Below are 24,140 nucleotides of genomic sequence, written 5' to 3' on the forward strand. Positions count from 1 at the left end.
GAAAGATTCCAGGAATAAAACCACCATGTATAAATGCAGTGGAAACGACGAATCAAACAAAGAAATCCCTCTCAAGGTGAATCACAGCAATCCATTAGTTGCACTAAATAACAGGAATGAAGTTACAGATAACTAAGCATTGAAAGGGCACTGTGTGTAAACGGGTATTAATCAGTGGTTTCAGTCAATGGTGTGTTCAAATGTGAACTGTGGATGACTTGCAGTTCATTTAGTGTTGGCAGTCTCTCTTGATTTTAATGTCTTTGTCACTAAATCGTTCGTGTGTTTTTTTCTGTCCTGACCTTTATTCGTTGTGTGTGTTGCAGAGAGAGGAGGGATTTGTCTCCCCCCCGCTCCTCCTTCTTCTACAGAGTCCTCCGCGCTGCCTTCCCCCTGCACCTCCTCTTCCTCTTCCTCCTGCTGCTCCCCTGTATCATCCCGTGGTCGGAGAGCGAGCCCGGCTGCACCGCCGCCAATAACTTCGCCCGGTCCTTCTACCCCATGTTAAAATACACCAACGGCCCCCCCCCCACCTAACAACCCTGAGGACCACAAGCCACCTTTCTGTCACACTGAAACCCCTGAACAAATAATGTAAAGAAGTGATAGTCTTCTAAAACTAAAATGTATTTCTATTCTTGAAGATTTGATCTTAGAACAGATTGTATTTATTTTATAAACAAAACCATGCATTTGACTGCATTTTAAATCAGGAAAAATACCAGCTTTGAACAAAAATGCAGATATTCTAGTTTAATAATGCAATGTCTCTACACTACTGCAGCCTCATCTCCTCTTAAGAAGAGACACAGTAGACGCATGGTGTAGTAGAGACAACAAAGAGGCGTACAGTAACAGCATAGCAATATGAGTTATTGGTAAGATAGTTTAAATATCCTTCAGCAAATATATTCCATTGAGTTCATTGGACAAAAATGAGAGGAGGAAATCAATGATAATATATTTGTACTTGCTTCCAAACGTGGACTTTCACTAAACAAGTCTCTGCTTGGCCTTTTCAAGATTTTTATTTCACGTGTACAATATCTGTCATTTACATGTTATTTTATGAACTGCTGACATTTCGTGTTCCCCTAAAACAAAAGCATGCTTGATCTTTTTTATGTCAGACATTACATGTTAGACGCTTTTATCCAAAGTGACTTACATACTCAATGTGGACAATCCCCACAGGAGCAATTTGGGGTGAAGTGTCTCAGGGACACAACGACATGCTGACTGCAGTGGGGTTTGAACCTGTGCTCCCCTGATCCAAACACCAACGCACACCCACTGCACCACACGCCTCCAGACTGAACTCTTTTTTTTTTAATGTGGGTTTTTTTTACAAGAAAAGACAATACTATTTAATGTTATCTTTATAAAGCCAACCGTACAAAATGATGGCAGTTTTATACACACACAATTGTATATTTGTTTAGATACTATTTGAGTAGATTGTGAGCACTGCTGAAACACTGTAGATTTATCAGGATGATGTGTATGTACAGAATGTGATAATATAATGCTTATTTATAACATCAAACGGTGGATTCATCCTAATCTTCTGGTAGTAAACACTGATTGTCTTAACTCTGTTTGAAGTATTTTTGTTGGCATTGAGGATTAACAGATATACATTTGTCCTTGAAAGAGAGAGGATGCTGTGGTCAGTGAAGAGGCCTCAAAAAAAGTTAATTTGGAACAAGAAATACAAACTAAATCTAATCACCAGTGCAAAGCAAAGGTGTTTAAAGGGGGGGGAACTTACCTTTTACTAATATTTCCAATAAACTAAGCAGTTCAATATTAAAAGAAAACATTTCATGTCAAGTTGTAGGTAATGGGAATATTTGTATATGAATAAAACATATTCTACTCAGAGTAAGTGCACTTGTAAGGGTTTAAATTCCTTTTAAAAAATCTCAAGGTTCACTTACTAGCTTTAATAGCGTTCAGCACTTTAACGACCATCACATCATGAATTTGCTTTTTGAAAAACAAGTAAAGAAAATACTTACAATCCAAATACATGTACACAGTGAAAATACAGTGTGTGATGTATGGTGATAGATTGTGACCAGAGGAAAAGACACAGGACTGAACGAGTACAGAGGTTCATGGAGAGGAGGTTTAAAAGTCTACATATTTACATATAACGCACTCTGTGATCCTGGTGTTTTAATCATGATTGTGCTCACAATGTATACAACAGAGAGGTCTAACATATAAAAATAACTCTCTTCAAGCTCAAATTGAGAAGTGCAATTGTCTTAAGAGCAATAGTAGTGATCTTCTTCTCAGAAAACAAGAGGGGATGTCTGTGATGAGCAGACTGTGCGCGGACATGTTGAGTCATATGCAGAGTGTGTGCTGTACAGCGCCCTCTAGTGGCGATCTGCTTGTTACAAACAAAATCTGCTTTTCCATTTCTTTTCAATGTCTTTAAGTGGCTTCACTAGTCTATTTTCTAAGCTTGATGGGTAAATCCTATTATACTGAATTGTAAAAAAAAGACTTAAAATGTTCAACAAGACGACTGTTTGTCTTTGGCAACAACCGCTATGAACAACAGCTATGTCGAAATACAGGAGCTATAGTTGTTAAATGCTAACAATATAAATATATTGTCTTTTCTCAAGGTTTATGTGACTTTGTAAAACAGGTATAGTTTGACATTGCAGGAAATACAATACACTTGTTTGCCTTTTGTGGCCAAGAGTGAGATGAGAAGATTGTATGCTAATTATGTTACAGCTAGCAGCCATTTAGCTTAGCATAACACGTTTTTAACAGCAACTATAAAACAAACATTGTATAAATGTGTCCCATTGTTTGTTTGTATTTGTACAGATTCAATAAGAAAGATATATTTTAAATATTAAGTAGTGAGTTTTAGGGTTGCTGAAAGCTAGCTAGCTGTTTCTAGTCTTTATGCTAAGCTAAACTAAACAGTTCCAGCTACGTTTTTATTCAGAAAGTTGGATCGATCTTATAATTTAACTCTTGACAACCGAGATAAAAAGCGCATTTATCAAAATGTTAAACAGTTCCTTTAGGTGGAAAATGATATTAATCTCAATCCAAAAACGTTTTTATAGAAATGACTAGATGGGAATGTTTGTCTTCCTGTGAATTAAATACCTGACATATCATTGTATTTAAAACATGTTTATAACAAAACTGTAAACCCAATATATATATCTATCTATATATATATATATATATATATATATATAGATATATATCTATATCTATATATATATATATATCTATATCTATATATATATCAAGAGGTATACAATAAATAGCAGCAACCTTGATAGAAGCTGTAGGTATAGTTATTATCTATTTTGTTCTCATGTAGGCCTATATCATCATATGACTCAAGCCTATCTTTTCTACAACAGGCGGTTGATCTATCTGTTTTTCTTGGCCCGGTTGTTTTCTTCAGTCATTTTTGGTACAATGTTTCCTCTGTTGGACCTCCAGAATAACACCATACATGGACGATGAATATGAAAATGATCTGATGTGAAATAAGCTGCTCAGCCCGAGATAATCTTTGTATTAACATATTGCATGAATTGCAAATGTAAGCAAGAACTAATGCTGCTGACCGAATAATGTATATAATAGTAATTATTAGTAAGACAAAGGAAACAGCAAGTTCAGTCTGTCTGCAGAGTAATATCTGAAATCTCCAAAGTTGAGTTCACTACAATAAGTGCAGCATGTGTCAAAGTTTCCCCTGTGAATTCCACAGAATTCAGCAGAATGTTCCAGTAAAAAAATGATCAGTCTTGTGAACTATGTGCAAAGCGGTGAATTCATTGTGGTTCACCTCCACCCCCAGTGCTGCCAGGCATCCAGGTGTTGGACAGGGAGCTTCTGGAGCTCGAGGGCCGATCAGGAAACTCTGTCAGGTCCCCAGGCTGGGGGGGCAGGCGGGAGCTGTGCATGATGTGGGCGTCCAACATCTCCAGCAGCAGGTCGTACAAAGGCACCATGTTCTTCATCTTCATGCAGTGGAGGTGGTCCATGCCTTTGTTACTGCAAGGTGAGAGGGAAGGAAGAGAGAAGTAAAGTGAACATCATGAGGTTTGATTACGAGATTAGTTCCCACTCGTTTTTTATAACAATTAATAAAAACTAAGAATAGTCATAGTATTGCATGTCGAAAATATCATGAAAAAAGTAATAGTATAGTCTGTTGAAAAATATCAAGGAAAAAGTAATTGTTTTGTATTTAAAATGTTTGGATATTTGAAAAGGTCTGTTTATTTTAATACTGCAATATTTTAAGATGCATATCCCTCAAACAGATTTGGTCAAAAGGACACCTTATCACAAAATCAGTATTTTAGCTCAAGTACATCATCAATCCTGCATTCAGGACATTCTGACATGGGGTCTTTGTACCTGACATGGCGGACGTGTGACAGCAGCATGAGCAGGTGGGCCAGGCGGGTGTACTGCTGGCGGTATGGGAGGCCTGATTTGGCGATGGCCCACACCAGAGCGTCCGTCACGGCGTCCAGGAGCCGCAGCAGCTTGGAGCGACTCTGAGGCTCCTCGCTGCCCTCTGACGAGATCAGGCACATGTCTGTCACACAGAGGTGAACATATTTAATTTAATAAACAGGTAATGCTTCATTTAATATAACCCTTTGGAGAATTCTGCATGTTTTTTAACTGATCAACAACTTTATGATGATTTGTGGCTTTAATTCACCTTCATTTTGTTATATTTCAAGTCATATTTTGAAAAGAATCCAATGAATGTAAGAGATTTCTACAAGTGGCAGAGAGTGAAGCATGAGTTTGTACACTGTGCAGCTGGTGAAAGTATTTTGTTTTTATATTCTCTGAAAAGGATTAACAACCGTTAAATTGCTTAAACGCTGGTTCTCAGAGATATTTAATTTTGTTCAGCACTGTAAATGTTCAAATGGGCAAAATAGATGGACATAAAACGCCAGTGGAGGCAATTAAAAGGGAAACAGGAACATGAGTCAGACGTTAATTACTGTGCGTTGATTCTGCTCAGCGGAGAGGACTCTGAACCTGTCGGCCCTCACTCAGCCAGCCTGTTACTCAGACACTCCAATAACACACAGTGTTCCCATTAGGGGCTTCACTGGTGAGTTATTTAGCCCGTCCCCAGGCCAACCATGTGCAGACTCATGCTCAGACCAGATTAAATGCTGAGACACCGAACAAACACTCAGCTGTGAATCCACGTACTAAATCACACACACATCTCTTTGTCTCACCTACACACATATCATAACAAGGAGAGGACACAGACTGCTCATAAAGGAGGCCTTATAACTGTGTGTACACCCACACACACACACTTACTGGAGTTGAGGAGGATCATGGCCTTGAGGCAGACGTACTCCTCCCTCTGCAGCTTGAGTTCTCTCACCCTGGATGTGGCAGCTATCAGCATATCGAAGATCTCTGAGAAGCCCTGCACACAGTTACCCTCTTCTCTGCCGGACAAAAACACAGCCAGATATTTATCAAACAGACACTTGTTTAGTTGGCACATTAGACAGATAAACCTGCATGACTCCAAGTTATCCTGGGATGACTTCGTTTTGTGATACATCTGTGATTGAAGGATTGAATGTAAAGCTGCACAAAGAGCAGAAGACTCCATTTATAGAAAGAAGCTTAGTACATAGACGCTATTTGAGTAAAATGTTAAGGTACTTGCACTATTGATTCTATTGTAATACATTTTAAAAGCAAATAGTGTGCGTTTTTACTGAATTAGTTACCAGTGACCTTAGAGAATGATATCTTACTTAAAAAACATGAGATTATATGTGATGCATTTTAAAAACACAACGATGATGTTGAATCAATATCAGCTATCTGTTAACAACATACTATAACATTCTGCATTACAGGTACTTTCAATATGTTACTGTTTGCTCTACTTTAACATGTTTCTGAATGTCTTAATGCCAGACTTTAGCTTGTACAACAGTAGTTTACATTGCGGTTTTAAAGCTCTTACTAGTGTTAATTACCTAACTACTGCATCCTACACTGACAGATACTTTTTTCCTTTGAGCTGTGGACTACAGAGCATGCACTGCATCGTTTCACTGGTTAGCTGTGTTGATGAAGAACCCACAAAGGAAGTGTTGGGGTGGTGCAGTGAGAGAGGTCAGGACACTTTGTAACAGCTTCAGAAGCGGCTGAGCACATAAGAAGGCAGAGCTGCTGCTGCAGTTTCTGAATGACACACTGTGGTGGAATTGTCAGTTCTCTCTCCTAAATTAGAAGGAAATTAATCTACATCATTAACAACATGATTCAAATCAGACTGTGGGTGGATGATCTATCATTGCTTTAAAACTATCCAAAGGTCAGAGCCGAGCACGCGGTGTTCTTTCTGTTGAAAACCAATACTGATGTTGATCATTGAGATATAACAATAAAAGGGATCATGATGTCGCTGCCAGTAGACCTTTTCCCATACAAGGTGTATAAGTCATCCTTTGAAAGTAGAGTGAAATACAAAACACACATTTTCCAGTGATTTTCAGATTTAGATTCTTCTAAAATAAAAGTGTGTGGAAATTACGGATTAATGATGAAAACATCTATAAAGAGAATGGATTACAGAAAGTAAATACATTGAATGGCAACAGCTCTCTAGTGGACAAATGATCTAATGGCATTATCTTTAACATGCCGTTTCTTATTTATAGGCCAATATTTATGCTAACACCTACATGTAAGAGAGGCTAAATCCTGCAATAAGAGCGATTTTAAAAAGGAATGGTTTCAGTGACTAAGTGACAGTTTGTGTTTTAACCAAAGCAATAACATTAAATATACTATTTTAACTGTGTCAAGTGTGCGTTCATGGTAGCTAGCCTCTCTGTGGTCGGCGCCCGGTCAGTGTTACTCAGTGTGATACTTGTTGGATCAAACAAGCTACATCAACAGCTGTTTGTTTGTTGTTGTGCCTTTATAAGTATAAATGAGGCCACTCCACCCAGCCATATCAATACTCATATTGCCCGAGGCACGGGCCGAGGAGGTGGAGTTGCTAATCTTTGACTCAAGTTTACTTATCAATACTAATCCAAAATTAAATTATACCTCCTTTGAAAGTCTCGTTTTTAGTCTTACGCATCCGACCTGGAAAACTTTGCAGCCAATCTTATTTGTTACAGTGTACCGTGCACCAGGTCCTTATTCAGAATTCTTATCTGAATTCTCTGAGTTTTTATCAACTTTGGTTCTTAAAACAGATAAAGTAATTATCGTAGGTGACTTTAATATTCATGTTGACGATGATAAAAATAGCCTTACTGTTGCATTTAACTCTATATTAGATTCTGTTGGTTTTTGTCAAAGTATAAATAAACCAACCCACTGCTATAATCACACTCTCGACCTTGTTCTGACTTATGGTATTGAAATTGAGCAACTATTAGTCGAACCGCATAATCCTGCTTTATCCGACCATTTCTTAGTAACTTTTGAAGTACTGTTACGAGACTACAAAGCATTAGTCAAAAGCTCCTGCAGCAGAAACCTATCTGTTAGTGCTATAGCCAAATTTAAGGAAGAGATTCCACCAATACTTAACTCGATAGCATGTCTGCATGTAAGGGAGGAAACTTATACAAAATGTACACCACCCCAAATTGATCATGTTGTTGATAGTGCTACAGATGCGCTGTGAATAAAATTAGACTTGCTCCTTTGAAAAAGAAGAAAATAAAACAACATAGATTAGCTCCATGGCATAATGCCGAAACCCGCAAAATAAAGTAAAAGTCGAGACAACTTGAAAGGATATGGCGTTCCACTAAACTTGAAGAATCTCGTTTAATTTGGCATATTACTCTCAATGAATATAAGAAAGCACTGCGTAAAGCGAGAGCAGCCTACTACTCTTCATTAATAGATGAGAATAAGAATAATGCAAGATTTCTTTTCAGCACTGTATCCAGGCTGACAGAGAGCCACAGCTCGATTGAGCCGACTATTCCCATAGCACTCAGTAGTAATGATTTTATGTGCTTTTTTAACGATAAAATTGTTACTCTTAGAAACAAAATTAATGACCTCTTGTCTTTGACCAGTATAGTGTTATCAACAGCTCCCGGAAACGTAAGTTCTAGTATTACACTAGATAGTAAACTAGAATGCTTTTCAGCCATAAACCTTGAACAATTAAATTCAATGATTCTCTCTTCTAAACCATCAACGTGTATGTTAGACCCAATTCCAACTAAGCTGTTGAAGGAAGTTTTTCCATTAATTAGCACTTATTTATTAAATATTATGAATATGTCTTTATTATCAGGCTATGTTCCACAATCATTCAAAGTAGCAGTGATAAAACCGCTTCTTAAAAAGCACAACCTCGATCCAGAGGTTTTAGCCAATTATAGACCTATTTCCAATCTTCCGTTCCTCTCAAAAATTATTGAGAAAGCGGTCGCAAAACAGCTGTGTGATTACTTAAAAAACAATGATTTATTTGAAGATTTTCAGTCTGGCTTTAGAACACATCATAGCACAGAGACAGCTCTGGTTAAAGTCACAAAGGACATTCTAATAGCCTCTGACAAGGGACGTGTCTCTATTCTTGTTTTGCTCGATCTCAGTGCTGCATTTGATACTATCGACCATGATATCTTGTTGCAAAGACGAGAGCACTTAGTTGGCATACAGGGAACTGCTTTAGACTGGTTTAGGTCCTATCTATCTGAACGCTCTCAGTTTGTACGTGTCAACGATGAATCTTCCATGCAAACCAAAGTTAGCCATGGAGTGCCACAGGGCTCAGTGCTCGGACCTATTTTGTTCACATTATATATGCTTCCGTTAGGCAATATTATAAGGAATCATTCTGTACATTTTCATTGTTATGCGGATGATACTCAACTATATTTATCAATCAAGCCTGAAATTAATCATCTAAATAAAATTCAAGACTGCCCTAAGGACTTAAAAACGTGGATGACCTTAAACTTTTGATGTTAAACACGACCAAAACTGAAGTTATTGTACTTGGCCCGAAGAATCTACGAAACAAATTATCTAAGGATATACTAACTATGGATGCCATTAATTTGGCCTCCAGTGAGACTGTAAGGAATCTTGGTGTTATATTTGATCAGGATTTATCCTTTAACGCCCACATAAAATCAATTTCAAGGACCACCTACTTCCATCTACGTAACATTGCAAAAATCAGGCATATCTTGCCTCAAAACGATGCAGAGAAACTAGTCCATGCATTTGTTACTTCAAGGCTGGATTATTGTAACTCTTTATTATCAGGGTGTACCAAGAAGTCAGTCAAGTCGCTTCAGCTGATTCAAAATGCTGCAGCTCGTGTACTAACCAGAGTTAGGAAAAGGGACCACATTACTCCTGTTCTGGCTGCCTTACACTGGCTCCCTATAGAACACAGGATAGAATTTAAAATTCTTCTTCTCGCCTACAAAGCCCTTAATGGGCAGGCGCCATCTTACCTTAAAGAACTCATTATACCCTACTGTCCTACTAGGGCATTGCGTTCCAAGAATGCAGGGTTGCTGGTTGTTCCTAGAGTCTCTAAAAGTACAATGGGAGCCAGAGCCTTTTCTTATCAAGCTCCACATTTGTGGAATCAGCTTCCAGTTTGTGTTCGGGCGGCAGACACCCTATCCATTTTTAAGAGTGCGCTTAAGACCTTCCTTTTTGATAAAGCTTATAGTTAGGGCTGATTAGATTCAGCCCCTAGTTTTGCTGATATAGACTTAGTTTGTCGGGGGACATCTTACTTCTTCCTTCTCTCTGTCTATACCTGTGTACTCTCATGTTCCGATTAACCCAGCTTCCCCAAATGTCTTTCTTTTTGGTGTCTATATACGCCGGGATCCGGAGTCATGGATGATCCTGCGCTCCTCTGTCCTGGATCGCGAGCCCTGGATCTTGAGTTGTGGCTGTGGTCCTGGATCATAGGTCCTGGATGGATATCCTCGTGGATTCATCTTCCTATTATACACACATGCATTTCCAAACATTTGGACTACCTATGTTGCAAATGTATTATCTTTTCAATTTACACACGGCATCTATTGCACGTCTGTCCGTCCTGGGAGAGGGATCCCTCCTCTGTTGCTCTCCCTGAGGTTTCTCCCATTTTTCCCTTTAAACTGTGGGTTTTCTTCGGAAGTTTTTCCTTGTACGATGTGATGGTCTAAGGACAGAGGGTGTCGTATTGTCATACTGATATTTTGTACAAACTGTAAAGTCCACTGAGACAAATGTAACATTTGTGATATTGGGCTATATAAATAAACATTGATTGATTGATTGATAAGTGATTGAGAGCCCTAATATTCAAAATAATAATGACACACTGTCCCTTTAATGAAGCAGTAGATATGTGAGGTGTTGGGGGGGGTACCTGCTCAGGCTGAGGTCAGGGGAGAATATGAGTTTCCCTGGATGGTCCACGGACCTCCACATCAGCCCCATCATCAGAACCTCCAGCCAGCAGCACTCCAGCAGGTGCACCTGCTCCAGGAGGCCGAACTCCACAAACCCTGAGGAAACACAGGATCATATATTAACTGTGTGCCAATAGTGAAGCTATACTGGGTGCTGAAGTCATCCATCATGCAAAAAGGCCCAAATAACTTGCTAGGAATGAGAGGATTTCTGATGATTTATAGGACTGTTACATTTCTTTGCGGTTTAGATCATTTTATTCGGCTATGGGAAATTGTCATAGGTATTTTTATAAGGAAAACAATTGTTCATTTCAGCACTAATTTAAACACACAATTGTAATGTAATGTATTATGCCCCAAATCAGGGCTGTGTAAATACTGACTGTGGTTTCTGTGTCATATTATTTGCCTGAAGCAAAGAGGAGGCTGAAATATCCTGAAGCATGCACTTGTTCAAAACGTTAATATTGTGCAGACAACAAGTCTGAATCAATTAGCACGGACCCGACTAACATGCTCAATAAAGCGGAGACAATCACAGAGTCCAGACAGAGCCGCTCTGCAGACATGAGCAGGAGGATGAGATAAACAACATTTTATTTCTTTAAAAATACTCTTTATCTTGGACTTAATATGCGCTTAAAGAAAACCCGTCAATATATTAATTCTGGACTCAAAAAAGATGAAAACTAGAGAAGTAAGCAGCTACCATTACCAGGAATTAAGTGAATTGTGAAAGGTCCAAATGTTCTATACAGACACATTGATGTTTATATAGACATGTCTCTAAAACGGCTGCTGGTTTTTTCTCAACTCTTATGTGACTTGAATATTATCATAAGTGAGGAAGTCTTTATTTTTAAGTTGGCAAATCTTCTCATTTGTAGTTAAATGAGAGGATTAATACCACACTCAGGGCAGTGCATTAAGTGTGCATCGAATGGATGAAAAGGTGGTTTAATGTAATGCCATTTAAATGTTTCTTTATTTATTTGAGAAGGGACAGTAGATATGTTTTAACAATAGCACTTGAGTCCGTTATGGTAATGTGACATGCTCACTTCCATCTGCAGGACCTGGTAGTTGGATGGCATTTGTAGAACAAAAAACACAATTATAGAAAAATAAGCACAGTGATAGAAAACATAAGCACAATTATTGATTTGGTTCTTTTTTTTTGCCGAGAGTTAAGATAATTAGTATTTTATTATTACTCAGGGCAGTGCATTAAGTGTGCAGCTGAATCCAAAGGACGAAAATAATCAGAAACGGGTTTATTGCCAGGTAGGTTCACATGTACCAGGAATTTAAAAGGTGGTTTAATGTAATGCCAATTAAATGTTTATTTATTTATTTGAGAAGGGACTTGAGTCCTTCATGGATATGTGACAGATCTAGCCAGACGTGCTCACTCCCATATGCAGGACCTGGTAGCACATAAGCACAACGAAAGAACATCAACACAGTGATAGAAAACATAAGCACAATTAATAGGACAAGAGTACGGATAACTCCAGTAGACTTTCATATTTCTTGATGCTATTTAAAGTCTCCCTGCACCCCCACACCCACCTGGGATCTTCTTGGCCCAGCTGATCATGTGGACCAGCTCCTTGTCGGCCAGGTTGGTGAGCGACATCATGACGTTGGCTTCAGTCAGCGGCCGGTTCATGTCCTTCATAAGGTAGATCTCCGGCGGCTCCGCCTCCATTATCCTGGAGATCAGGTGCTCCGGGGTCAGAGCCGGAGGGAGGGGTGCATTTGATAAAACCACCACTGGTCCATTTAACGCCTTTGGGGGGTTGGTTCTGCTCTCAGAGGACAGGCGGGTCACTCGCCTCGTCTGGGGGTTCCTGCAGTTTGCACGCTCCTTACGCAAACCTGACATAAAGAAGATGTTCACATTACTGCTGGCATATATCCAGAGGAGGGAGTAATAGTAGCTTCCTTTACTAAAGTAAGTGGAGAAATACTACAGTCTAAGCAAAAGTCCTGAATTCTAAATTTAAAAAGCTAAATGTACATAAAAGTACTTGTTTTGGCTCTTTTCACATTATTAAAGACGTGACATGATTCTGTTATTACTGCAGAATACATGCAACACATGTTTAATAATTAAAATATTTAATCAATACAAAATATAATATTAAAAGATGATAAATTGTTTTTCAAAGTGGTACCAATTGTAGACACTTTTAGAAAAACTGTGTTTATTAGAAGTACAGAACTGTCATATCATTTTTGTAAAAGTAACATATAAAAAGTAACTATGAGTGTTATATAACTTTAGTGGAGTAAAAACTGTTATCCCTGCCTCTGAAATGTAGTGGATAAGTATAAAGTAAGGCAAGGCAATTTTATTTATATAGCACTTTTCAGCACGTGGCGATTCAAAGTGCTTTACAGATTAAAAGCAAACGACATTTAAGAACAAATACATTATTAAAAAAGTAGTATGGAAATACTCAAAACAATTGAGTGATTGAATACAGTGAGTGAGTAAGTGTACTTAATTACATTCCACCACTGCATATCACACTATACACTCTGTATTTGTGAAACATAACTCATACTGTATATTTACATATTTTGTAAATTGCCATGTTTTAAATGCTATTAAAAACCTGCTAAAACTGATACTGTATATCTGGCTTCTTGGAGGCAGAACAATATCAATCTGTGAACATAATACTGTCATCACAATATGGTGAACCGATAAGCACACAGTTGTTTATTAAATCATCCAGCAGATAATGACTGATATAACCATTTACTGCGAGTCCTACTTCCGACCCCGATTAATTCAAGTCCAATAAATCTCTTTTTCAGTTTCATGTCGATTCGGTTAGCCGTAGTTTATGGTTTCCACTAAGTCCTGAGGGAGGTGTCTGGTTCTCTAGTTGCTAAACGCTCCAACATGTTCACCAGATAGTTCCCGACTTTTCTGAGCAGGTAGAGAACAGAGGGTGTTGTTGATGAAAATTACGCAATGAACCAAACACTATCTGATCTACCCATGGCATTTAACTATACTGACAAATAAATGAATACAGAATGAATGACTTGAATTCCTCCACAGCCACAGAAAGCCACTCCTCTTCATACAGCTGTTGAACAAATCAAACTCACATGGAAATAAACAACAACTCTCCCGGCTGCTGCTCAGGGAAAAGGACATTCTTGGACAAACTAAGCCGCGGGGAATTGATGACACAGATGACAACCATTACAGCAGGTTGCTTTAAAAATAATGAAATAAATATCCTGACTGGAGACAGTTTCTGGTTCCTTTCAGGAAGAGAAAAGGCAAGAACCTTGATGGGAACAGAAGGAGAAAACAAACACACATTCAAAATGAATACGAGAAAATAAGAAACTTACCGCACTTGGTCATGCCGACTTCACAGCATTTGCGAAGGCGACACGCCTGGCAGCTCTTGCGGCGGTTCTTGTCTATCGTGCATTGATTAGTCGCCGGGCAGATGTAGTCATTGTGTCCTGAAACAATAGAAGCACGAAATAGAGAACATGACGACAAAAAAGGACTCAAGACCTTTGACCATTAAAGAGGGTTTCATCTATTCCATAAAGCAGATATTGACATATTCTGGATCAAATAGAATTTTTCACTGCAGGTGGAGGTGCTGGAAATGTGAGGGAACCATCTGCTGATTAAACACCACTTGAAAGTCACAACAAAACCTGAACATGGAGATCTTCAGGAAACTGGTGCTGCTGACATAATGCCACCCCTGTGTGTTTTTGAGTCTCACCTTGGATGCTCCTCTTGAAGAAGGCCTTGCACCCCTCACAGGACCACACACCGTAGTGGTAGCCCGAGGCGTAGTCGTGACACACGGCGCAGAAGTGGAGGTCCGCCTTCCCTCCGGACGACACCACGGCCTCCTCGCTCTCCTGAGAACGCCTCCTCACACTCTTACTAACAGAGAAACGGTCGTCATTTCAAAGAACACAAGGAATACAATCAGTTCTCAGCATGAAGTCTGGCCTCAGCATGAAGTCTGGCCTCAGCAGGAAGTCTGGCTTCAGCATGCAGGGCAGTTTAATGAAGTGTGCTGCATGTTGCATTCTAATGATTCATTATCACCTGATCTGGAGAGTGACTACTGATTATTTTAGATTATTGCAGCATTTGTTTAGCAGGGAACACTTGCGGTGATGAGAGGAATCTTATTTATCTCATTCTAATTTACATGCATTTATTTACACAATGTGTCACTTTTCTCTAGTACTATTTCTGTTTGCACTATTTTTACTTGTTCTTATGTCTTGAGTCAATTGTTGTAAGAGGAGCCTGGCTCTTAAGATTTACATTGCCAAACTCCGCTGCAACTATTGTGCATTTTAGCTTTGAAATCTTCAAAATACTATCTTTTCACATTGGAAAAAGTTATATTTTGACTCGTAAGGGAAAATGTTGGGTCTAGATAACGCAACTTTGAAGACTTAGTCTCAAACAGTTTGTCTATTTATCAGTAAGTGGATAAACCGATGTTTGTCAATAATTTAGATTTGTTGACTTACAAAATGTGCAATTTGAAGACAAATTAGAAATGTGGCTCTAGGAAATTGTGATAGGCACAGTCGCTTCTCTTCTCTCTTAAAGTGAGTTATTTGACTTAAACAAGAGCTAGAAGTGATGCACCATTTTATGCATGCTTCTTGGTTAATATCAAGCTGTCTTTGGCTCTTTTCTTGCTGTAACAAATGCAAAGTTCCCCTCTGTGGGACGAATAAAGGGATTCTGATGCATCCTACCTGGTCGTCAGGACGCCGTCCCGCAGCTCCACCCAGGGGCTCTGTACCGGCTGGGGGGGCCGAGCCTGGGCCTGGTGCAGGGGCCCCACATGGCCGTGACTGGGCCAGAACAAGGAGGGGCTAAGCGACTGACGGACAGAGGGGCAGTCGGAGATACCCGGCCCGGCGTACGTGAAGATGGTCGGACTGTAGAAAGGGAGGGGGGGGAAGTCGTGGCCGATGTCGGTGTACGGGGAGGGGATGCAGATGGGCTGGTTCTCCATGGATAACCCAGGAGAGGAGGCCATGAGGGGAGGAGGGAGGGCGCGACATCCAACTCGACTGGAGTCCACCTCCTGCAGCTGGAGATGGGGATACTCCTTCTCTTGAAAGAGGGCGGCGGCCATCATGATTACAGAAGATCTCGGTATTACAAGATTTTCCACATCATCGATAAAAGACAGGAGTGTAGGATGGAGTTATCCCCCGGTGTCTTATTAACGAGAAATGGCCATAAAAACTAAACCAGCAGATCTACCTACACAGAGCGGGGGTGATTAATGTCACTCAGGTGATCACTTAGTAGACTCCCAGAATGATGGATGGCTTTAATAACACCTGCGGCTGATTCAACCTCACTGACTGTGAAGTGTTGGAGTGAATCACCTGCTGTGAAATCATCCCGACGAAAGTCTGTCCACTTCAGAGAGAGGAAGAGGCTGACATCATTAAGAGTCAGATGTGTGGCAAGCCTTTCCACCTGGGAGAAGAGAAAATCAAAAATACTGTTATGAACTGCGGAGGTGACGCATCATTAAATGTCGCTTAAGGAAGGCTGCATCTAGCAATTCGGTACCACTTTACAATACTACCCTTGTTACGTGCCGTAGTGGGTGTTTGTGTGTGTGGGTGTTTGTGTGTCTCTCTCTCTTTCCCCCTGATTGTCTCCAGGTGCAGCCTCTCCCTCAGGTGCTCCCAATCCCCAATCAGGGCCTCCATAAAGGACCTGAGAAAGGCTCTCCTTCTCCTCTGACTGCATGGTGCATGGTGCATGGTGCATGGTGTCTGTGTCTCTGTGTGAGGCCTAGTTTAACGTGTGTGTTACGTGCCAGGCAGGCTGTACTTGTGTGATTTTCCTTCCCTCCTGTGTTTCTCTCTTCTCCCTGTCTTCTGCACAGCTAATCAGCAGCTGATCTGATCTGCCTGTGCACCTGAGTCTGATGGCTGATTGGATCCTCTCACCCTCAGCTGGCCTATCAGCAGCCAGCGCCGACCATAAAGGAGGCACCCAGGAAGTCTTCTCGCTCTCTCACTCTGGGCCTGTTGCTGATTGAGGAGCCTGCAGTGTTTAGCAACTCATTCTCCTTGTATTGTCTGACCTTTTTGAAAGTGTGTGTGTTGAGAGGTGGAGGAGTTAGGTAAGTCTGGGGTACCCTGTACATTTCTCACCACGTAGCTAACTAATGTTTAGACACACTAGGTTAGCGGATTGTTGCCACCCCTGTATATTGTTTTGTCAAATTCTTTGTAGTTTAGTTAGTGAGGGTTTTTTTGTTTGAGTTTTGGTTTCGAAGGGTAGATGTAGAGATAGGCCTGGTTTTGTTATGCTTGTTTCTTTTGTTTGGCACAATCCTTTGACTCCTCCTCCTCCTCACCAACAGAGTGTTTCAATGATATGTCCGTTCGGTTCGGGGTTTACACAAAATAAACCTTTTGTCAACTGTTACGCTGACTCCCTCATTTTTATTGGTTGTATGTTATTGTCTCCAGGTCCCCTAGGCCTTAGTGGGGATGTAACAGTGTGTGTTGTTCATTGTTAGGAGATGTGTACATTTGTACCTTGTTTAATTTAGTCACTTTCTGTTAGAAGAAAATTGTTCTAGTTTATCTTAGATTACTTTGCAAGTTGGCTGCTGAGCCCTTTTTCTTTGATCAATTAAAAGACCATCTTGTGGCTTCACAAACCGGTTTCTTCTCCTTTTTTCTCTTGCCCGGTTTGTTTTGTATTTTGTTACTTCCCTTTGGTTCCCCTAGTCCAGTAGGGAACGTAACAACCCTTATAAAGGATTCATAAATAGTTTATAATTAGGTTATGAATTAGGTTGTAAACACTTTATTAATCATTAAGAACCAGTTCTAACCTAGTTTTCATACCTCATCACAGGCTCACTATTTGGCAAGATGACTAAGCCTTATATTGGCTACTTAGCGAGCAACAGATACCAAGGATGTTGGCTGATGACGAAGAGGAAGTAAGCTAAGTAGCCAATATAAGGCTTAGCAGTACAGAGAAATGTGGGCTCACTATTTGGCAAGCAACCGGTCAGTCGCCCTGTTTATCTCATGTCTTATAAAAACTTATTAAAGACTTAAAGTGTTCACAACCTAATTAATAAATGAATTACAAACTATTCGTAAACCCTTTTATAAGGGTAGTCTTATTGTAAAGTGGTACCAGCCATTCTTCAAAGAAAATTCAATATCTCAGGTTGTACCTCGTCTCATCACATCAGCAATATGATGACATGATATACAGTTTGTTTTATTCAAATATATCCGATAATATTTTTGGAAAACACTAATGTGAAGTTTTTTTATATTCAAGAGATGATATACTATGGCAACATTTATATTTGTCTCTAAATTAAATGTCAAAATTGTGACTTCAACCCTGTCAAAGAAATACAGATTTAGTAGGTGAAGACATTTTTTAATTTACAAATTACTTGACAATATTGACCCAGATTTTGTATTCATTCAAAATATTTTTCCATTATACAATTAAACATTTCCTATTTGTGCATTATTTTTTAGATCAGTAAAACAAGTTTTAAAAATATTTTTCTTTTAAATGTATGGAGGTTCATACACTATATTAAACACATTCAATCAAACCCCATCAACAACATGTCATTTAATAAAAAGAAAATGATTCTCAATGTTCATTAAATATATAATGTTCTGGCTTTAATACCTTAAAGGAAAACATGTCATCAAATGTAATCAAAATCTAATTTTGATGCAACATTAAGGATATGGATCATGTTTATAAGTAGAGTGGATACATGTAAAAATCCAGGCTTCCAGTTGCATTCAAATACCACCGCTTCAAGGTGGAGTTTGACTCCTTTTAAAGAAATTCAGAGTCTGAAAAGTGACAAGCGGAAATACAACGGCAGAATTTATAATGTTCTTTAGACAGACAGCTGGTAGATCAATAAAAACACACACACACAATCAGAGGCACACACACACACATGTTGGTTTACTAGACCAGATAAGTTAATCATTCCTGTTCTGCAGCAGTCTGTCTTCAGTCAGAGTTGGTACATATCGTCTCCCCCTGCCTGGCACTCGGCTCACTTCTTAAAATCATCATTCACCCAGAAGAACACGGCTCTGGTAATCTTCCCAAATGGCTGAGAGACACTTTAGGTTCGTCTCGCCAACAAACCCAATAATCCGTAAGAGAAGCCGCAGTTTGTGCTGCGTAGAGCGTAAAATGAGCACTGCAGAAATAAAACTGCGAAGCCACAGCAAGGCACAGGTGAACTTTCATTATATTGGATACAACAAAAAAGCACTAAAGCTAAGTCCTTATTTTTTACAATAACACATTAAAATGTTATACCACTCTAACAGCTGTGGAAACATTCGGGGAAAATGAGTTATTTAGGTGTGCTGATCATTACTCTCGTCGTCAAGTTTTTATTTCTCCAGCTACTACTTGAATTATTGTACGTGAAAGTTATGACAAGCTACTGTATATCAAAGATAAAATCTTTATGGACACATTTTGTTCATACTCTTCCTCGATTGATGTTTTGAAAACAAGTGAGAAATACATTTTTTATTGCATCCCATGCTTCATTGTGGACACATAATGTGTCACTACACACTTAGATGGAAGGAGACAACAATCCTATTTCACTTGACAAACCCTATAAGTTAAAGATTTATAATGCATTTTTCTCTAATAACTGTATCTAAGGAACAAACACACACTTGCTTACCCCATTACAATCTAAAAAAAGGTCATTTCTGTATGTTGGACTTTAAATGGTTTCGCTTGTTTAAAGTTAATGCACCAGCACTTAAATTGATATTTGAAGCTAATGTGTTTTAGGATTGTGGCTGTTCTGAATTTGAATCCTTGCACTTATTGTAAGTTGCTTTGAATAGTGTCACTTTAAATAAGTGTAATGTATTGTAGTCAGAGTTGGGTGTAACGCGTACAAAGTAACGCGTTACTGTAATAATATTACTTTTGTTGGTAACGGAGTAGTGTAACGCGCTACTTTTATAATTCAGTAATCACACTACAGTTACTAACATTGCCCCGACACGCGTTACTGCGTTACTTACTAAAATCAGTCATCAAACCTCAACAAACACCTGCAAAGAACTCATGCTAAGGTGAAGCTAACGCACAGCTATTTGTTGTTTGTTTATATCACGTAGTCTGTTCTTCTTCTCTGTTTTCCGGTTGTTGCCTGTTTTGAATGACGAATACACACTACCGCCGCCTGCTGGTAAGGAGAGTTATTGCCACTCACGCATGCGCAGTTCGTACGTGCTCGGCTGAAGTATTGTGATGTGCTCCAGTCTGGTTCCAGTGCAACACATGGCCAACACGCAGGAGAACACGCCGACGCAACAGCGTGAGCAGAGATAGACTGCGCAAAAATATACAGATAGCAGGAGACAGAGGACAGCCATGGTCAGATAGGAAAACATTCAGGATCTGGATCAGTCTTATGCGACAATGGAAACTGAACTAAAGAGAACATTTGAAACTTTAGCAGTCTGCGTGATCTGCCTGCAGGGAGGGGCGGGCCGGCCCTGCGAGTAAAGTAACGAGTAAAGTAACGAGTTACTTTATGTAGAGAGTAACGAAGTAGTGTAATATATTACTTTTTTTTAAAGTAATATGTAATATATTACTTTTTTTTTAGTAACGACCCCATCTCTGATTGTAGTAATGTCTTTAACCTGACAAATAAAGTGGTGAATACAAAATAAGCATTTAACATCTACAAACTACAATTTTAAATGTTACTACATACTGTATTGCATCTGCTGTAGCAACTTTTTTAAGGTTTTTAATGTTAACGATATACATATCTGCAGGGAACTTTGGGATATTTAACATGCACCTATAAGAAACACTACAGAAAAGAGAAAACTCTAGACTTGTGTCCGTGGTGCATGATTGTGGATACAAAAAGCATGACTCTAATCTGTAACAGCAGCATTTCTGGATGATAACACGAGTGTTTATTGGCAGCGGGGAGATGGCTTTACCCTCGTCTTCTTAGAGTTTATCATGTCTGAGATCTAGACTGATGACTTTCCACGATATCAAAGAGTTGAAGCAATTCTTCGTTTGAGGTATAATAATCTCACCTGCCAGCTCATCTGTTTCGGCCCGACTCATGGGGAATGATTGATATTATAAAGTAATGCACTGGCTTATCAACACAACACAATACAACAGAAATAAGACCTAACCTAAAGGTTATTAAAAAAGTAAAGAGTGCTGATAGTTTCATGGAGTTTCCAATGACCTTGTCACTGAAGCCAATGAGCAGACTACTAAAACAAATGAGATAATTTAAGAGATTATAAAACAGATTGTGGAAAGATTTAGTTACTTCATAACCATTACAGGGTAAAAGCAGATGTGGAAAAGTTGTCGTTTCCTTTGAAGCGCTGACCTTGCCTTGAAACCTCCTTACTGTATCAATCTCCAGCCGCTGGCAGCTCATTTAAAACGAAAAACTCCCAAATGTCCTCTACAACGCTGCTCATCCTGTCACAAAGATGCTGAAGAATAAACATTTTGCTCTATTAAAGAAACAATGAAAAAAAACAGTTTTTTATATGCCGAGTATAACCAATGTCACAGACCTTTCATAAAGCCTAAAATGTTGTTTTACTTTATAATGCACCTCGTGCTTTTAGCAATCTACAACAGACTAATTTGTTGTTTTATCAGATCTCTCTTTTCTATTTGAACAAGCACCCTTGTCTATTAACTCTAAATGTTACTATATATTTAAATATGCAATTACAAAAAGGTATCTTAACCACATTTTTCCAGAGGCGGTAAGCAGCTAGCGCTTCTGATCTAAGCTAGGCTAGTTAGCATTCCGTTTTGTCCCCCCCCCTCCATTATAATTTGATTAAGCTACCGTCTCAGGTATGTGGGATATAAACTCAATTACTAACAACAACAAGCATCAAAAATACATTCTTAAATCGTAGGAAAAAGGAAAAGTTGGAGGATTAACTTTGGCTAAGGCTACCTCACCAGCTAGCCGTAGCTAACCTGGGTCCAGTCACTGCAGTTTGCATGCTTTAAATATGAGACCATTCTATGGAGGTTTTTTATGAAAAGATGCAGTTAAAACGTTTTTTTTTTTTTAAGGGCAGATTCATTTACAAACGAATGCCTGCACACAAAGAAATCTCACAAACACACATGAACCAAACATGCATCTCCTCCAACATAAGGCCAAAGATCAAAGCCAAATAAAGCGAAATGTGAAGGGACAGAACGGTTTCTGGTCATTAGCCAGAGAGGCATGCCTTCTAACAAAAGCTCAAGGCCATGTCGTTTTCCCATCCAAATCCTCACTGCCTCCCTAAAATCAAGCGGAAACGGATGTTAAACGGCTCTGCAGAAAGAGACGTAGCTTAATTTACACAGGGAGGGAGTACGAGTGGTGGTTAGCGCCAGGGAATGTGAAAAATCTCATTGAATTGGTCGCCCCGCTGCAGAAAAACCTCAAGTTGACAGCAAGAGATTCATGTGTTCATGTAATGCTTAATACACATTTAATGTTGTATACAAAAAATGATATTTGATATGATGTTTCCTGAATGTGTGTTTCACCAGAAATAATTGAATCAACTAAGCATTTACTAAATTGCTGTATAATAAAAGATGTTTAATGTTTTTACCACCTCAATGCATCATAATGAAATACGTCAGAAACTAAAAAACAGTATCCAAATACCCAGAGCTGAATCAACACCTATCTGACACATGACGTGCACATGACTTGTGTTTAAAGTTTATAGCCCGTTTGAGTTTTGCCAGTGTGAACCGAACCATAGGTGTGAACGCAAACCGAACCTTCTGAAAAATGAAACGATGTAACAAACTGTGGTCTGGTGCTCCAGAAAACGGACTATTACGTGTGAATGCACCCCACAATAAAGGCAATGATAGTAACCTCCACTTATACGTTTTCTATTCATCTAAAAAATATGACAACCAACCTTGACTGTAATGTCAATGTAAAAGCCAGGCATTCAACCCAGTACAACGTCTTAAAAGTTTAAAACACCATGTTTTCTTTCATTTCCCAACCTGCATTTCACCACACTTCAACACGTCGAAATCACACTCACAGAGTAAACAAATGACAAATTGCAAAAACATATCTCTAAATAGAAACAGGTTTGTGCAAACTTTACTTCAGTTTTAGTCTATCCAAAGTAAGTATAACATATGAAATCTCTTGTTTGACTAGAGCACTTTGGTGGGTTAAATAATTGATTTAACTGGAAAACGTGGTACGGATCCAGCGTCAGATCCAGGGTTCAAACCAGGGCAGTCCCTACGACAGCAGCCGTATGTTTACACAAAGATAAGTGCTTTTTGAAGTAGGCTAATATTAACATTAGTTAAACATGAAAAAGCCTGATTCTCAGACCACATTAAAGACCCACAATTAGAAACAAATCAGATATTGGATTCACAAGGGTACCCAAACATGGTTATGTGCGTATTTTAAGATTAGTAGATGTACAAATGCATGTTTTAGAAGATTATTGTGGTGAAATATATAATATTATAAGCAGCTAACTGCCTGCATAATTGAATTATATTCCATATGATCCCTGGTCTTAAATTTGCAGTCAGGCCTTTTGCTGACATCATTTATATACAAAGTCTTCAAGAAGCTGATTATTTCCAGTTAAGTATTATTATAAGTATACAATTAAATAACATCTCATTGTCCAAGTAGTGATTTCCTGCATTCTGTCACAGGTAACCAGTTTGACTACTTTTGATACAGGCAGTCACAGGCCTCCTACTTGTTGCATGCAGTATAAATATTATTAACACACCAGAGGGACAGTTGAGACTTCAGCATGATGTCCTGTATGCAGAGCTGCACGTCGCATGATGTTACCCAATAAGTATTTATAAATATGGAAATATTCTTACCTCTTGTTCCACAAACACCAGTTGCAGAGAAAGTTTGACAATATGAAGTCCAGCTGTGGGAGAGAGGCTGATGGAAGTGTGAAGCTGTTGTTTGTGGATCTGCTGTGAGCTGCAGGGACAGAAAACACGCAGTAAGTTCACTGACGGACAGAGAGTGTTCATATACTATAAAGACACTGCTGCACGAGCCAAACCAGCAGCTGCGTTCAGGGAAATCAAGGGAACAAAATAACATGCACGAGATCCAGTCAGTGCCTTCAAAATAAAATCCTACCAGACTTTACTTGGTTTTGTTTGCATACATTTGAACATGATAGAATCCCAAAGGATAGTGAAAAATAAACAGATAAAGGTGTTTCTTCTTTTTATATCAGTGTTAGATTTTTCTCTTCTTTGGAAATTGGTTGTGCTTTTGAAATAGAGAATACTAACAATCACCAAAGGTCTAAATTCTACATTGTGTCCCTAAAATACTAAATTAAGTAGGTTTGCACACCTAATGCTGCTTGTTTCTATATTGTCTTCTTCTCAGGCTCTTTGTCCCTGTAACCACTCTTCCTTTCTTCTCTTAAGCAACTATAAATATAACCTCTTCTTTATTAAATATGTTTAAATAAAGTTTGCTTGATACCTTTAACCCTCCTGTTGTCTTC

At 39.0% G+C, this 24,140-nt stretch overlaps 2 protein-coding genes across 3 annotated transcripts in view; one reads left to right on the forward strand and one right to left on the reverse strand.

The window, feature by feature from the left end:
* Positions 1-1,593, forward strand: part of LOC117534867 (nesprin-2) — an 87,308-nt gene extending 85,715 nt beyond the window's left edge. The window contains 1 exon segment of the mRNA XM_034199118.1: positions 327-1,593. Coding sequence (XP_034055009.1) covers positions 327-537 — 211 coding nt within the window. The 3' untranslated portion in view covers positions 538-1,593.
* Positions 1,010-23,640, reverse strand: esr2a (estrogen receptor 2a). 2 transcript variants are annotated; one of them, XM_034199119.1, is made up of 10 exons: positions 23,488-23,640; positions 15,267-16,005; positions 14,261-14,427; positions 13,869-13,985; positions 12,060-12,368; positions 11,900-11,914; positions 10,442-10,580; positions 5,365-5,498; positions 4,423-4,606; positions 1,010-4,053 (listed from the first exon to the last, which is right to left on the reverse strand). In XM_034199119.1, exons 2-10 carry the CDS (start codon positions 15,653-15,655, stop codon positions 3,831-3,833), a joined length of 1,677 nt encoding a protein of 558 aa, XP_034055010.1. In that variant the 5' UTR covers positions 15,656-16,005; positions 23,488-23,640; the 3' UTR covers positions 1,010-3,830. The 2 variants fall into 2 exon arrangements, with proteins under 2 accessions (XP_034055010.1, XP_034055011.1); XM_034199120.1 differs by lacking the exon at positions 11,900-11,914.
* Positions 23,641-24,140: the final 500 nt, after the last annotated feature.

Source organism: Gymnodraco acuticeps, unplaced genomic scaffold, assembly GCF_902827175.1.
Source record: "Gymnodraco acuticeps unplaced genomic scaffold, fGymAcu1.1, whole genome shotgun sequence".
Taxonomy (NCBI): Eukaryota; Metazoa; Chordata; class Actinopteri; order Perciformes; family Bathydraconidae; genus Gymnodraco; species Gymnodraco acuticeps.

Excerpts from the sequence above, each read along its gene's own strand:
- esr2a (XM_034199119.1), bottom strand. The coding sequence starts at position 15,655 with ATGATGGCCGCCGCCCTCTTTCAAGAGAAGGAGTATCCCCATCTCCAG. Across the intron at positions 5,499-10,441 it reads CCTGACCTCAGCCTGAGCAG|AGAAGAGGGTAACTGTGTGC; the intron begins GTACCCCCCCCA and ends TTTGTCCGGCAG. Across the intron at positions 4,054-4,422 it reads TCACACGTCCGCCATGTCAG|TAACAAAGGCATGGACCACC; the intron begins GTACAAAGACCC and ends CTCACCTTGCAG.